The 14,744-nt window shown below is 37.9% G+C and overlaps 1 protein-coding gene across 1 annotated transcript; it reads right to left on the bottom strand.

Annotated features, from left to right (window-relative positions):
* Positions 1-415: 415 nt before the first annotated feature.
* On the bottom strand, positions 416-13,792 carry LOC127445269 (U6 snRNA-associated Sm-like protein LSm6). The gene is made up of 4 exons (XM_051705200.1): positions 13,710-13,792; positions 13,233-13,331; positions 5,057-5,170; positions 416-1,978 (listed from the first exon to the last, which is right to left on the bottom strand). The coding sequence occupies exons 2-4, from the start codon at positions 13,324-13,326 to the stop codon at positions 1,944-1,946; spliced, it is 243 nt and encodes an 80-aa protein (XP_051561160.1). The 5' UTR covers positions 13,327-13,331; positions 13,710-13,792; the 3' UTR covers positions 416-1,943.
* Positions 13,793-14,744: the final 952 nt, after the last annotated feature.

The following is a 14,744-nucleotide window of genomic DNA, read 5'->3' as shown; positions in this document are numbered from 1 at the left end:
GTGGTTTATCACACCTGAGTTCAATTTCTCTAGCCACACCCAGGCCTGATTACTGCCACACCTGTTCTCAATCAAGAAATCACTTAAATAGGACCTGCCTGACAAAGTGAAGTAGACCAAAAGATCTTCAAAAGCTAGACATCATGCCGAGATCCAAAGAAATTCTGCAAAGATGAGTGGGCCAAAATTCCTCCACAGCGCTGTAAAAGACTCACTGCAAGTTATCGCAAATGCTTGATTGCAGTTGTTGCTGCTAAGGGTGGCCCAACCAGTTATTAGGTTTAGGGGGCAATCACTTTTTCACACAGGGCCATGTAGGTTTGGATTTTGTTTTCCCTTAATAATAACAACCTTCATTTAAAAACTGCATTTTGTGTTTACTTGTGTTATCTTTGACTAATATTTAAACTTGTTTGATGATCTGAATCATTTAAGTGTGACAAACATGCCAAAAAATAAGAAATCAGGAAGGGGGCAAACACTTTCACACCACTGTATGTATAAAAAAAAAACAACAAAAAAAAAAAACATTTTAACAAGATATGCATAAGTCATTGTCATTATATATGAACACCAGCATTACATGTTTCTGTTAATTCCATTGGTCATTTTTGAATATTATTGTGACTAAACTAGGTGTTCGGTTGCAAATAACAGCTAATGTTTTATTTTTCATTTCAGTCTTTGGAAATTGGGGCGGATTTCTGATCAATTGCAACGAGAGCGTCCAACTGCTGGTGGAGCTGCAGACCTTAAACTCACTGAAAGAACTTGCACATGAACGCAATGCACAGCCTAATGAAGCACTCCAAGTGCAAACATGCCATTTCCTTTAACAGTCAAAATAGTATTATGTGATGGGGCAAGGACTTAAAACCTCTAATATCTGTGAGCTTTCATTATGACCCAACAGCTACGATGCAGTGATCAAATCCATATGAATATTGTGGATCCATTAAATAAATGCATGATGGGGATAACCGGTGTACAGATTTTGAAGCCAGCCTTTGTTGCCAGTTATGATGTTGCAGAATGTTGCTCTAGGTCATTAGAGCAGCCCTCATAAGACAGAGCCTATTTAGTCATTGAGTCATTACTGTGACGTCACGTGAGGGGCTCTGGTTTTTTATTACAATATGGCGACTGCAGCAAATGCTTTCCTAATGATACCAAGCTCCTACTAGCAAGCCCCCACTCACTGCAGTTACAGACCAGGTTTAATCAATAAGGTGTCCTTCATCCTGCATTCAGGGCCGACCTTGGCAGCCTTTTGTCTCCTAAACGAGGGCAAAGAGCATGTATATGTGGATACATCATGAAAAGAAATAAAGGTCCAAGTAAACTTCTTGCCCATAAAGAGAACTCTGGGTGCATCCAAACAGCTCAATAGGAGCCTAATGAATAATTTATTTTTTTTTTTTTTTAAATCTCAGCCTAATGAAATGTCACAGAGCCAGGATCGTTCGTAAATGGATTAGGGCATTCTAAAGATGGCAGATAGGTTAGAAATGTGCAGCTACCTTTTGATGACTCTAAAAAGTATAAATGATCAAATCAGAGTGCTCCCTTCATATTAAAAGGGGGCAACAGGAGAATAAGTAATGTGAAACAGCAGGTAAACTTAGTATGAAATATGTACAGAAAATAGCCTTGAACAGTTTCAAGACTTGGAAAGTCTAATTAGCAATTCCTTATGACTGAATTATCACCATTTTAATTTTCATAGAAGCACCTCAGGAACAGATATATCAAATCAATAAAACCAAAACAAAAAATCCATCATTGGAAAACAAATTATTTACTGCATCACACTGCAGGACACCATATTTTGTGTTACAAAACATGAAACAAACTTAGATATCATCAACTAACAAAATATTATGAACAGCAACGGTAAATAATTCACTTATCTAATAATGAATAAAGAAATTAGTAAAATGGCTTCACATCTTCCTCTTCTGGGTACTGATGTATAACACTAAAGGACAAAGGTTAAAAAAAACAATTTCAGTATAGAATGTGAAGAAATGAGCAGTCAAACATTATATTTGTTTCTGAAAAAAAAAAAAAAAAAACTTAAAGCATGCACACAGATTAGGGCTGCAACAGTACACAAAATTCCCGGGTCGGTACGTACCTCGGTTTTGGGGTCATGGTTCATTACGGTTTCGGTACAGCAGGGAAAAGAATCTTTCTTTAAATTATTTATTTTGAAAACAGTGTTTTATGGGCAATATTTCTTATTATGAAGGCTCATTTATAAATGACTGCACTATGCATATTTCTTCAACGAAATTACAATACAAAACTTGAGCCTCTTATAATGCACATTGAATAAAAACATAATAGAAGTAAAAACAAAAAAGTGCAATTATAATAATTGTAACAAAATTAAGACATTAGCAGTGTAGTTTGCTCACCACTTGTACTTATCACTTAATTTTCAAGTTTTTTTGTTTTGTTTTTTTTTCCTCAGAGAAATCAGAATATCCACATTATTAGAGAAGAGGACAATTCATGGACAATTACAGCATTTGTTTGTTTATATAGAATTGCACTACGCTACTGCACTACTTTATATAGAATTGTTTGCATCAAAACACTACAAAATTGCTGAAATGCATTTTTGTATGAACTTTATACAGTTGTGCTCAAGTTTGCATACCCTTGGAAAACTGGTAATATATGTACCATTTTTAAAGAAAACATGAGTAAGCAGGCAAAACACATTTCTTTTATTTTTTGTGGGATTCATTTTCAACTGTAGGTTATAACAGAATGGCACAATCATAAAACAAAACATGGCAATAAACAAAAAAAATGAAATGACCCCTGTTCAAAAGTCTGCATACACTTAGTTCTTAATACTGTGTATTGCCACCTTTAGCATCAATTACAGCATGCAGTCTTTTGTAATAGTTGTCTATGAGGCCCCAAATTCTTGCAGGTGGTATAGCGGCCCAATCATCTTGGTAAAACGGCTCCAGGTCATGCAAAGTCTTTGGTCGTCTTGCATGAACCGCACGTTTGAGATCTCCCCAGAGTGGCTCGATGATATTAAGGTCAAGAGACTGTGATGGCCACTCCAGAACCTTCACCTTTTTCTGCTGTAACCACTGGAGGGTCAACTTGGCCTTGTGCTTAGGGTCATTGTCATGCTGGAAAGTCCAAGAGCATCCCATGCGCAGCTTTCACGCAGAAGAATGCAAATTGTCTGCCAGTATTTTCTGATAACATGCTGTATTCATCTTGCCATCAATTTTTACAAGATTCTCTGTGCCTTTAGAGCTCACACACCCCCAAAACATCAGTGAGCCACCACCATGCTTCACAGTGGGGATGGTATTCTTTTCACTATAGGCCTTGTTGACCCCTCTCCAAACATAGCGCACTCCAAATTACAGTGTGCCAGAAGCTGCGAGGTGTGTCAAGGTGTTGTCGGGCATATTGTAACCAGGCTTTTTTGTGGCATTGGCGCAGTAAAGGCTTCTTTCTGGCAACTCGACCATGCAGCTCATTTCTGTTAAGTATTGTGCTCCTTGAAACAACAACACAGTCTTTTTCTAGAGCAGCCTGTATTTCTCCTGAGGTTACCTGTGGGTTTTTCTTTGTATCCCGAACAATTCTTCTGGCAGTTGTGGCTGAAATCTTTCTTGGTCTACCTGACCTTGGCTTGGTATCAAGAGATCCCCAAATTTTCCACTTCTTAAGTGATTGAACAGTACTTACTGGCATTTTCAAGGCTTTGGATATCTTTTTATAACCTTTTCCATCTTTATAAAGTTCCAATACCTTGTTACACATTTCTTTTCTGCTCTCCATGGCTCAGTATCTAGCCTGCTCAGTGCATCCACGTGAGAGCAAACAAATTCATTGACTATTTATACACAGACACTAATTGCAATTTTAAAAGCCACAGGTGTGGGAAATTAACCTTTAATTGCCATTTAAACCTGTTACAGACACACAAGGTGACACACACAAGGCCAAACATTCAAGGATATGTAAACTTTTGATCAGGGCCATTTGGGTGATTTCTGTTATCATTAATTTAAAAAGGAGCCAAACAACTGTGTGATAATAAATGGCTTCATATGATCACTATCCTTAAATAAGGTCATCCTCAGTCATATTTTCAAAATCAATGCCAAAATTTCTGCCAGGGTATGCAAACGTTTGAGCACAACTGTAATGGGGCTCAAGCACAATAAGCAGATGCTTAAATCCTGTGTTCTCAAAGACAGAGTATGGTCACATATCTGCAGCAATAAATACTCCTATGGCGTTCATAATCGCTTTATCTCTGTCTGAGCTTGCAGAGAGAGGCTGCTTGTATGCCGTGGCAGGACTAACTTGCACAGGCTGTTTATGCTTTGCTCCCATAAGCTCAAGAGACACATGTGGAAGATGTCGTCACAAATGAGTCATCATGTTAGATGAGCTTCCTGAGACATACCTGACTTCAGGGAAACAGAGCCGACACACAGCCTTCGTCCCGTTCACTACTCGTTGCCCAGTACTACTGCAGTTTACTGCAAAACCATAATACTCCCAAACAACAGATTTTAGAGATGGCGGTGGGTCTTCAATCTCTGGCTTATTTAAGTTTGACATATTTATATTTTGTTTAGTTCCATCACAGTTGGGAAAAATAACAAGCTAGTTAGTATAAACTTCACATGCATTTATCTGATCCGCAGTTTCTAGTGTACCACATGGCACTCCGTTCTGTTAAGATTTGGTTCTGTGTGGTCCCGTGTTGCTCTGCAATCTTTTTTGATTTTAGTTCAACGTAGTTTGTGTTGTTCGTTATATGTTGTTTTAATATTGGTTTCACACATGCCAAGATTTGTAATCATTTGTGTGACCGTGTACCGTAGGCCCTGTATCCGTTCAGTTCAGCGCGAATACATGTACCGTTGTAATCCTAGCACAGATAGTTTTAGAAAATGAATTACTGTTAAGAATGCACAGAGCCTGCTCTCAGTAACAAAACACAAGAAAAAAGAAAAAAAAAGAAAACGGGTACTAAAGAATATACACAGACACTGCATACCATTGTTTCCTCTGAGAAATGCATCACCATATTTGTTCTTGAGCTGGCCATTGACGTATTCCTCCGTCTGTTCCACAGCAATGTTCATGTAGCCATCCAGGCAGGCAAGAACTCCTGAGAGAAAGACACTCATTAAACATCACATAAGCCTTAAAGATGAAGTGTGTCACACCAAAAGTCATAGCAAAAATAAACATTGTTGTCAAACAGCTTTCTGAATATGCCCCTCTAGGCGGGACAGACAGTCCCGCCTAGAGCCCGACCAATGTGTGATTTTTGAGACTGATATCAATTTTTGAGACTGATATCAATTTTAGAGGGGGAAAATTCACAGATTATCGATATGGTGGCCGATATAGTTCATTTTTGAGCTGGAATGAAAACAGACCTTTTCTATGTGGATTGTGCACCGATTTTGCACCGATATGAATATGCAAAAGGTACTCAGAAGGCTGCTTAAATATTTTTATCAAAGAATATTTGACATTGTTATTATACATGGTAAACAAATTCTAGAAATGAACACTGAGAAAATAAAGAATAAATAAAAATACAATAAATAGCTTAAACATCAGTACTGTATGTTCAGTATCAGTCAGTTGCTTACCATTAAAATAAAGAATAAATAAAAATAAAATAAATAGCTAAATAAACATCAGTACTACTGTTTAGTATCAGTCAAATGCAGACTATTTTAATACTGCCAGTCAATTAGGGGCAGGTTGTAAAACAAGAAGCATTTACACCTTCCAAGTCAAGCGGAGTTACACCGTATTCTGCTATTCAGGGGAAAATTTCAACGGTGGAAAACCAGACTTTTAAATATGACATTTTATAAATGGAATAAATGGACTGGAATTGGGGGGTTCAGTGATTTTGACCGTGGCATGATTGTTGGTGCCAGATGGGCTGGTTTGAGTATTTATGTAACTGCTGATTTCCTGAGATTTTCACACACAACAGCCTCTAGAATTTACTCTGAATGATGCCAAAAACAAAAAACATCCATTAAGGGGCAGTTCTGTGGATGGAAATGCATTGTTGATGACAGAGGTCAACAGAGAATGGCCAGACTAGTTCGAACTGATAAAGTCTACGGTAACTCAGATAACCACTCTGTACAATTGTGGTGAGAAGAATAGCATCTCAGAATGCTATTCTGAGATGCAGGTTGGCGCTGTTTTGGCGGCACGAGGGGGAACTACATAATATTAGGCAGGTGGTTTTAATGTTGTGGCTAATCGGTGTGTATATATAATATATATTGCATACCAATTACCAATTTACATACAGTTGAAGTCAGAAGTGTACATACACTTAGGTTGAAGTCATTAAAACTAATTTTTGAACCACTCCACAGATTTCATATTAGCAAACTATAGTTTTGGCAAGTCGTTTAGGACATCTACTTTGTGCATGACAAGTAATTTTTCCAACAATTGTTTACAGACAGATTGTTTCACTTTTAATTGACTATATCAACATTCCAGTAGGTCAGAAGTTTACATGCACTAAGTTAACCGTGCCTTTAAGCAGCTTGGAAAATTCCAGAAAATTGTGTCAAGCCTTTAGATAATTAGCTTCTGATAGGCTAATTGGAGTAAATTGGAGGTGTACCTGTGGATGTATTTTAAGGCCTACCTTCAAACTCAGTGCCTCTTTTCTTGACATCATGGGAAATCAAAAGAAATCAGCTAAGAAAAATGGTCCCCTGGATCATCCTTGGGAACAATTTCCAAATGCCTGAAGCTACCACGTTCATCTGTACAAACAACAGTAAGCAAGTATAATCACAATGGGACCACGCAGCCATCATATCGCTCAGGAAGGAGATGCATTCTGTTTCCTAGAGATAAGCATAGTTTGGTGCAAAAAGTGCAAATCAATCCCAGAACAACAGCAAAGTACCTTGTGAAGATGCTGGAGGAAACAGGTACACAAGTATCTATTTCCACAGTAAAACCTGAAAGGCTGCTCAGCAAGAAAGAAGCCACTGCTCCAAAACCGCCATAAAAAAGCCAGACTACAGTTTGCAAGTGCACATGGGTACAAAGATCAGAAATGTCCTCTGGTCTGATGAAACATATTTAACTGTTTGGTCATAATGACCATCGTTATGTTTGGTGGAAAAAGGGTGAGGCTTGCAAGCCAAAGAACACCATCCCACCCGTGAAGCATGGGGGTGGCAGCATCATGTTGTGGGGTGCTTTGTTGCAGGAGGGACTGGTGCACTTCACAAAATAGATGGCATCATGAGGAAGGAAAGTTATGTGGATATATTGAAGCAACATATCAAGACATCAGCCAGGAAGTTAAAGCTCAGTCACAAATTTGTCTTCCAAATGGACAATGACCCCAAGCATACCTCCAAAGTTGTGGCAAAATGGCTTAAGGAAAACAAAGTCAAGGTATTGGAGTGGCCATCAAAAAGCCCTGACCTCAATACGATAGAAAATTTGTGGAAAGAACTGAAAAAGCGTGTGTGAGCAAGGAGGCCTACAAACCTGACTCAGTTACACCAGTTCTGTATGGAGGAATGGGCCAAAATTCCAGCAACTTATTGTGAGAAGCTTGTGAGAGGCTACCCAAATGTTTGACCCAAGTTAAACTATTTAAAGGCAATGCTACCAAATACTAACAAAGTGTATGTTAACTTCTTACCCACTGGGTATGTGATGAAAGAAATAAAAGCTGAAATAAATAATTCTCTTTACTATTATTCTGACATTTCACATTCTTAAAATAAATTAGTGATCCTAACTGACCTAAGACAGACATGTTTTCTACGTTTTCTTGTATGCTCTTGTTGTTTTGGGCCTCTATAAATTAACTTTTGCATTGATACATCTGTTTTATATTAATTTGTTTACAGCATTCCCTCGAGCTCTTGCAGCAGCTGCAGTGTTTCTTCTTGCTATGCAAATGTCTTTCATTCTTCGTAATCGTACAGTGATCCCTTGTATGGTGTAAATGCATTTGAATTTTCCATATTTTTATAGTCTTAGGTTATGTTTAAATTTATTTAAATTGTTCATATTTTCATAATGATCGTCCTTCAGTGAAGAGGTCAGTTACAATGACTCTCCCGCGAGTAGTAAAGGCGGCATCTTACTAGCTGATTTTTCCAATGATTTTCAGGTGTTAGCTTCATTAACAATCACCGGCCAGGCAGAGGGAGACAAGTGTGCATTAATGTCTCTCAGCGGGAGGTGTTAATCACTCCACTGTCGGGACTCCCTGCTGGGTTAATGGCTTCAAAGACTGAAAAAACATAACCGTTTGGTTTGAAAAAATCATTCTGCCACTGAGGTGGGGTCTTGTGTTCACATCAAGTGACCAATGAGCTGCTTCTTTTACTGAAGAACGGACAAGACATCAAACTGGTGGGAATGATTTCATTGCACTCAGATTCTGTCACTAAAATGAGCCACAACAGTCTGTTTTGATTGGATGCATTTCTTTACTCACTGAAAGCTGAATGTGGACATGCATTCTACGACAAAGCCTCGAGTGGATAAATAAACAATCATGCACTTTCACAAAGAAAAGTTACTCCATCTTCACGATCACTTCTTTTGTATTACGGCAGAAAAGACACAGGAAGAGAGAGCGAGCTCTGTGACTGTGAGAACAGGTACTTTTCAATGCAGAAATGACAGATAAAAATAACCACAACATACATTTTCTAATTTTGGTTCATTTTAAAATATAACCCTGTGAAAGCCATTTTCCAATTTTGGTCTGTTTTAAAATATAACCTTGCGAAAGCTGACCGAAACTTATTGCTCTTTGGAGTCAACAAGTATGTTTGCATGACATATTAGATATGTCATATCATGACAGACTATTTAAAGAAAAACATTTCTGCTGCCAACATCTTTGCACAACGTGACTATAAATGTAAAACCTTTTACATTTAATACTTGGGTCTTATATTATTTTATATAGCGTAAACATAAGCTTTATATCTGTATACGGCTTTAGATTATATAAATATATTGTAGTCTACATTTATACAGGGTTGCTGCAGAGTTTTAAAATCAAATTTAAGACTTAAGACCTTTTTCAAGACCTGAACAAATCAAATGAATACCCTATCCCCATACCAAAACAAACCCATCTCAAAACAATCTCAAAATAATGTATCACAGACTTACTTAAACAGGCAGGGGCACACATTTAACATGGCCTTAACATTGCTTATCAGTGAAACAGGGTAGGATATATGCAAGTTTAAAATACACAAGACATGTTGCTTGAGTGATTCATAGCGTGGAACTTTTAACTTTAAAGGCACTTTAACTTTGAAATACACCGGAGACTCTTAGACAATTAAAAGTAAACGTGGTCATATTTCATCAACACTACATCATCATCAACAGTTGATCTTTACTGATAGCTTGTCATTCATTTCTGATATGACCTAATGATGGTGAACTGCTCTGCAACAGCTGAAAACACTCACAAGTCCCCACGTGCTTTGAGAAAATACAGTGCCACGTTTTCACTTTGAAGGACACAGCACATGCATTTATTTAATTAAATCATATTCTTTTTAAGTTTGATAAACACATTAGGTCATATCACAATTCCTGTCTTTCCACCCCCAAATTTAAGACCTCTTTAATAAAAATTAAGACTTTTGTTGAACATTTAAGATATTTCATTCTTTTTCTGACCTTAAATGTTGGAAGACTGATTTTAAGACTTAAGGTTGTTATATAACAATATGTACAAATATGCACACCTTACAAGTTTGTACTTTTGTTTTATTTTAGTTTATGGTGCTTTAATATACTTTTGAATAGTTCACTTTCTACCAAATGACACACATTTGTTGCCCAGCTCTTTGCACAATGTGACAAATGTGTGAAAGAAAAGGATGCCATTTCTTTTTGCTAAAGAAATTCTTAATAGAATATGTCTAACAATCAACCAAATACAGCAAATGCTGCAGTCTCTTGGAGTAATATTCAGGGTTGCTGCTGAGTTTTTTAAAACCTGAACAAATTAAATTAATACCGTATCCCCATACAAATACAAACCCACACAATCTCAAAATAAATCATGAATAACAGAATCTTACTTAAACAGGCAGGGGCACACATTCAACATGGCCTTAACACTGCTTATCAGTAAAACACAGTTGGCTATATGCAGGTTTTAAATACTCAAGACACATTTTCCACATATACATCACATTAAAATTGGTTTATGTACCATAAACTCAGCAAAAAAAGAAACGTCCCTTTTTCAGGACACTGTATTTTAAAGATAATTTTGTAAAAATCCAAATAACTTTACAGATCTTTATTGTAAAGGGTTTAAACAATGTTTTCCATGCTTGTTCAATGAACCATAAACAATTAATGAACATGCACCTGTGGAACGGTCGTTAAGACACTAACAGCTTACAGACGGTAGGCAATTAAGGTCACAGTTATAAAAACTTAGGACACTAAAGAGACCTTTCAACTGACTCTGAAAAACTCCAAAAGAAAGATGCCCAGGGTCCCTGCTCATCTGCGTGAACGTGCCTTATGCATGCAGCATGGAGGCATGAGGACTGCAGATGTGGCCAGGGCAATAAATTGCAATGTCCGTACTGAGACGTCTAAGACAACACAAAAGGGAGACAGGAAGGACAGCTGATCGTCCTAACAGCAGCAGACCACGTGTAACAACACCTGCACAGGATCGGTACTTCCGAATATCACACCTGAGGGACAGGTACAGGATGGCAACAACAACTGCCCGAGTTACACCAGGAACGCACAATCCCTCCATCAGTGCTCAGACTGTCCACAATAGGCTGAGAGAGGCTGGACTGAGGGCTTGTAGGCCTGTTGTAAGGCAGGTCCTTACCAGACATCACCGGCAACAGTGTCGCCTATGGGCACAAACCCACCTTCGCTGGACCAGACAGGACTGGCAAAAAGTGCTCTTCACTGACGAGTCGCGGTTTTGTCTCACCAGGGGTGGTGGTCGGACTCACGTTTATCGTCGAAGGAATGAGCGTTACACCGAGGCCTGTACTCGAGCAGGATCGATTTGGAGGTGGAGGGTCCGTCATGGTCTGGGGACGTTTCTTTTTTTTGCTGAGTTTATAAATAAATACAAATAAGAGTTTGACTGATATTGGATTTTGCTGATATGATAGTGTTGAAAGAAAGAAAATTAACCTGCCAATAGTTTTTAAAATTGGTAGCCTACATTAAATGTTCTTAGTCTTTTCTTCCTGTGATAGGGAGGGCTAGACAGAGGCTACAAGAGTCCAAACTGAAATAAATTCTAGATGCAGTTTATGGTGCAACCAAAACACCAATAACCAATAATAAATTAATTAATAAAGATCTGATTCATTGCAGGATCTTTTAACTTTAAAGGCTGAAATACACCAGGGACTCTTATTTTGAAATGTGCTTCATTGCTTCTAGTTGCTCATTCAAAATTAAGAATTTTGTTGAATCATTTAAGATATTTAAGACTTTTTATGACCTTAAGTTTTGGAAGACTGAATTTAGGACATGAAGACTTTAAAGATCCACGGAAACCCTGAATATTTAAAAATACCTGTGTATTCAAAAGCTTCAGGTTGATGGGCTGTGAAAATGGGCGTGACAGTGAAGCGTTGAGAAAAGTCAAAGGCAGTCATTAAGTGTGACACCTTCCCTCCATTTTTAATCGGGAAGTGTGATGGGCTCACTGACTAGGAACGCGTTTGACGCATGCCCACTACAACGTCTTTGTGATACTCTTTTAGTATAGTCAATGACCGGTGCAAGCGCCGACAATGTGCACAGACGATGACCGTGTGCGCAAGTCTAGAAAATCTGGTCGGCGCGCAGACTGGATTATGACGGAATTTACGTCACGTATACTGTGTGCGGAGCAATCAGCAACGCGGAAGCACCAAATATACTTTCGTTTTGTCAACTTGAAACCAATCCTGTTACGCCAAATTACTGTAGTATAATTAGCTTCATGGTACCGGCCCCAGGTCTAATCCTTGAGTTTAATTTAAAAAAATAGAAAAAAAAAAACATGACATTTCTTGAAAGTCTTCTTTCCTGTGTTGACATAGTTCCTATTGAAACAGGAAGTTGAGACAGAACACATCAAAGGGCTTGTCTCTACTTTTACATAGGCTGTGTCTCGTCCTTTGAAGGCTGCGGTATACCGAGTGTCCTCCTTTAAACAAGTCTCGTTTAAACGAGTCGGCCTTCGTAGGAGAAACGTAACGTAACATGGTTGCTATGACAGCACGCCACTCTTTAACAAGTGCGAGCACTTTGAGTGAGAAGGGAACAAAATTTAGGAGAGTTATAAAGATGTAAAGAGAAAAGAAAATAGATTTTACAGGTGTACTTTTAGTCTAATACTTTAATTCTATATTAATAGAATTATACATATTATATACTCTGCACCCATCTACTGAGGTACTTCAACTTGAGAATTAACATGACTTGCATTTGAACATCATATTTACGGGCAAATTTTTTTAGACATTTCCGCTGAAGCAAAGAATTGTGGGTTGCGAGTGCCCACGAAGGATACACCTCATGCATCCTCCGAATTCCCGTGAAAGAAGGTCGCATTCAAAGTGTCCTACTCTCTTTTATGAAATGAGACAGCCTTGATGACGTATGCGGCCAACAAATGCGACCTCCGGAGGACGCAGCCTTCCAAATGAGACACAGCCATAGCCTGTAATTTATATCACAGCCATGAACCATGAATTGCCAATTGCTATTACTACTCAGAGACAGGTGGCATCAAGGGGAGGGACAAAAATACACCTATGAGTGCAAGATGAGTAATTAATCGTTTTGATTACATTTCCAAGATGTGAAAGCCTGTACATTTAATATATGTATATCTTGTAAATAATAATTATAATTTTTTAAAACTTGAATATAGATGACCTAAAAAAGCAACAGAAGTCCAATTGTGATTTCCTGGGGTCTTCAACAGATAAAGCCACATGAAAATGAACTTCAATTATTCAAACAATATCATATCTCACAAGATTTAAGCTATAACGTTATGGCATAGCCAACTAAAATATTACATCTAATTGATCAACGTTAAGGGAGCTAGAAAGAATTTATTTTGGGACTATTATCTAACAAAAGACGACCATGTGTAGCAATCAAAGACATACTTATGCTATTACCTCTATAATCCACTCCAGAGTTGAGTTTCACCACCACTGGTCTTCCAATGATCTGCTTCAAGAAATCACTTGGTGTCTGTTTCCGGAGACTCATTTTTACTGCAAAACAATACAAAGTTATTACAACTCGCTGGCTGACATTTATAAATCTCTGGCATAAGAAAATAAAGAAGTGTATCAGCTTTCAATGCTATTTGGAGATGCATTATAACAGTTTATCGCTGATCGAATATACTAAACGTATGTTAAAATAAACCATTGAAACTTAATAGTTGTGCTGTGAAGTGATTCAGTTTATCTGGATGGAGTGAGAATATCGCAATGCAATTAGCATTAGCAGCTTACTTAGCATGCCAGCAGCATACAATAAACTCATTGTACATGTTACATTGTACACACTTTAACTCCAATTAATATAAACCTCGTTTAAATTCAACTACAACACTTTTATTCAAGCAATATGCAACAGTCGCTCACCTCTACTGATTCTCAACGTTTCCTGCACGTTTCGACTGAGTGCTGATGGGACCAATGAACTGAGGCGCTTAAGTCTATCTCGTGGTGTTGACATCGCGCAGCCAATCAGAGGCTTCGATAAAAATTTAGCGTACGGAAGCCGCCGAGAAACCTTTATTTTCCTTGACAAAAAATGCGGAGTGAATCCGTGATTCTGTTGCATTACAGTGTGTGTGTGTGTGTTACATGCTTTTCCCAACACCTAGTACACATTTTCAAAACTCTTCATGCTAACAAAACAACCTCAGTGTCTGTGGACTGAATTGTGGATCATCTTTTCAGTGCTTTAATACAAAAGGCATTCAATGACCACATCTTTTAAAATTCAAGAAATATTTTCCCACTCAAATGCAACCATAATAAACTCTTGTATCTACAGCCAGTGTTGCATACTTTTACATACTGTTTTCAAAACAGTTAAGTTTCTGTTCGAAACAGTAAAATAAACTGAATTATACAGCAATATGCTTTATTTCTACAATAATTTCATATTGATGAATACTGAACATATCTAAAAAGCAAAACCATTTGTAAAATCTAATAAAACCAGCTGATTTCTTGTGACCAGCTGTTTTGCTTTATCAATGTTGTCACCATCTGTACAATAAGGGGCCAACTTTGTATTGATTGTGCTATCCAAACACGGCAGACAGAACAATAATGGAATGGCGAGGAAGAGAAAGAGGAGTGTAGATGTGAGGTGCAAGACAACTGAGAGGAAGACCCAAAGTGAGAGGTCTTCGCAAGGTGTACAGTATCACCAGAGAAAACATTAGATATACAGTATATGATATAGATATAGATAAGGACTTGTGGCCAAATGCAGAGGACTGCATTGACTAGTACTACTAGTAATCACCCTTTTGAAATGAGAATTTTGTTTTTTGTGTGTGTGTGTGTTTTGACATTCTATCAGAGACTATTTAGTAGAGATGGACCAGTTCTATTTAAATGAATGGGAGAAATGAGAACACCCAAACAAGAAGCTCTAGCGCC

The sequence above is a fragment of the Myxocyprinus asiaticus genome, chromosome 8, assembly GCF_019703515.2.
Source record: "Myxocyprinus asiaticus isolate MX2 ecotype Aquarium Trade chromosome 8, UBuf_Myxa_2, whole genome shotgun sequence".
NCBI lineage: Eukaryota > Metazoa > Chordata > Actinopteri > Cypriniformes > Catostomidae > Myxocyprinus > Myxocyprinus asiaticus.
This window is presented reverse-complemented; position numbering and strand designations above follow the sequence as displayed.

Bases quoted from the DNA above. Each gene is read 5' to 3' on its own strand.
- LOC127445269 (XM_051705200.1), bottom strand. From the start codon at position 13,326: ATGAGTCTCCGGAAACAGACACCAAGTGATTTCTTGAAGCAGATCATT. The intron at 5,171-13,232 runs GTAATAGCATAA...TCTTTCTCTCAG, and splicing joins CTCTGGAGTGGATTATAGAG to GAGTTCTTGCCTGCCTGGAT. The intron at 1,979-5,056 runs GTATGCAGTGTC...TTTGTCCTTTAG, and splicing joins ATTTCTCAGAGGAAACAATG to TGTTATACATCAGTACCCAG.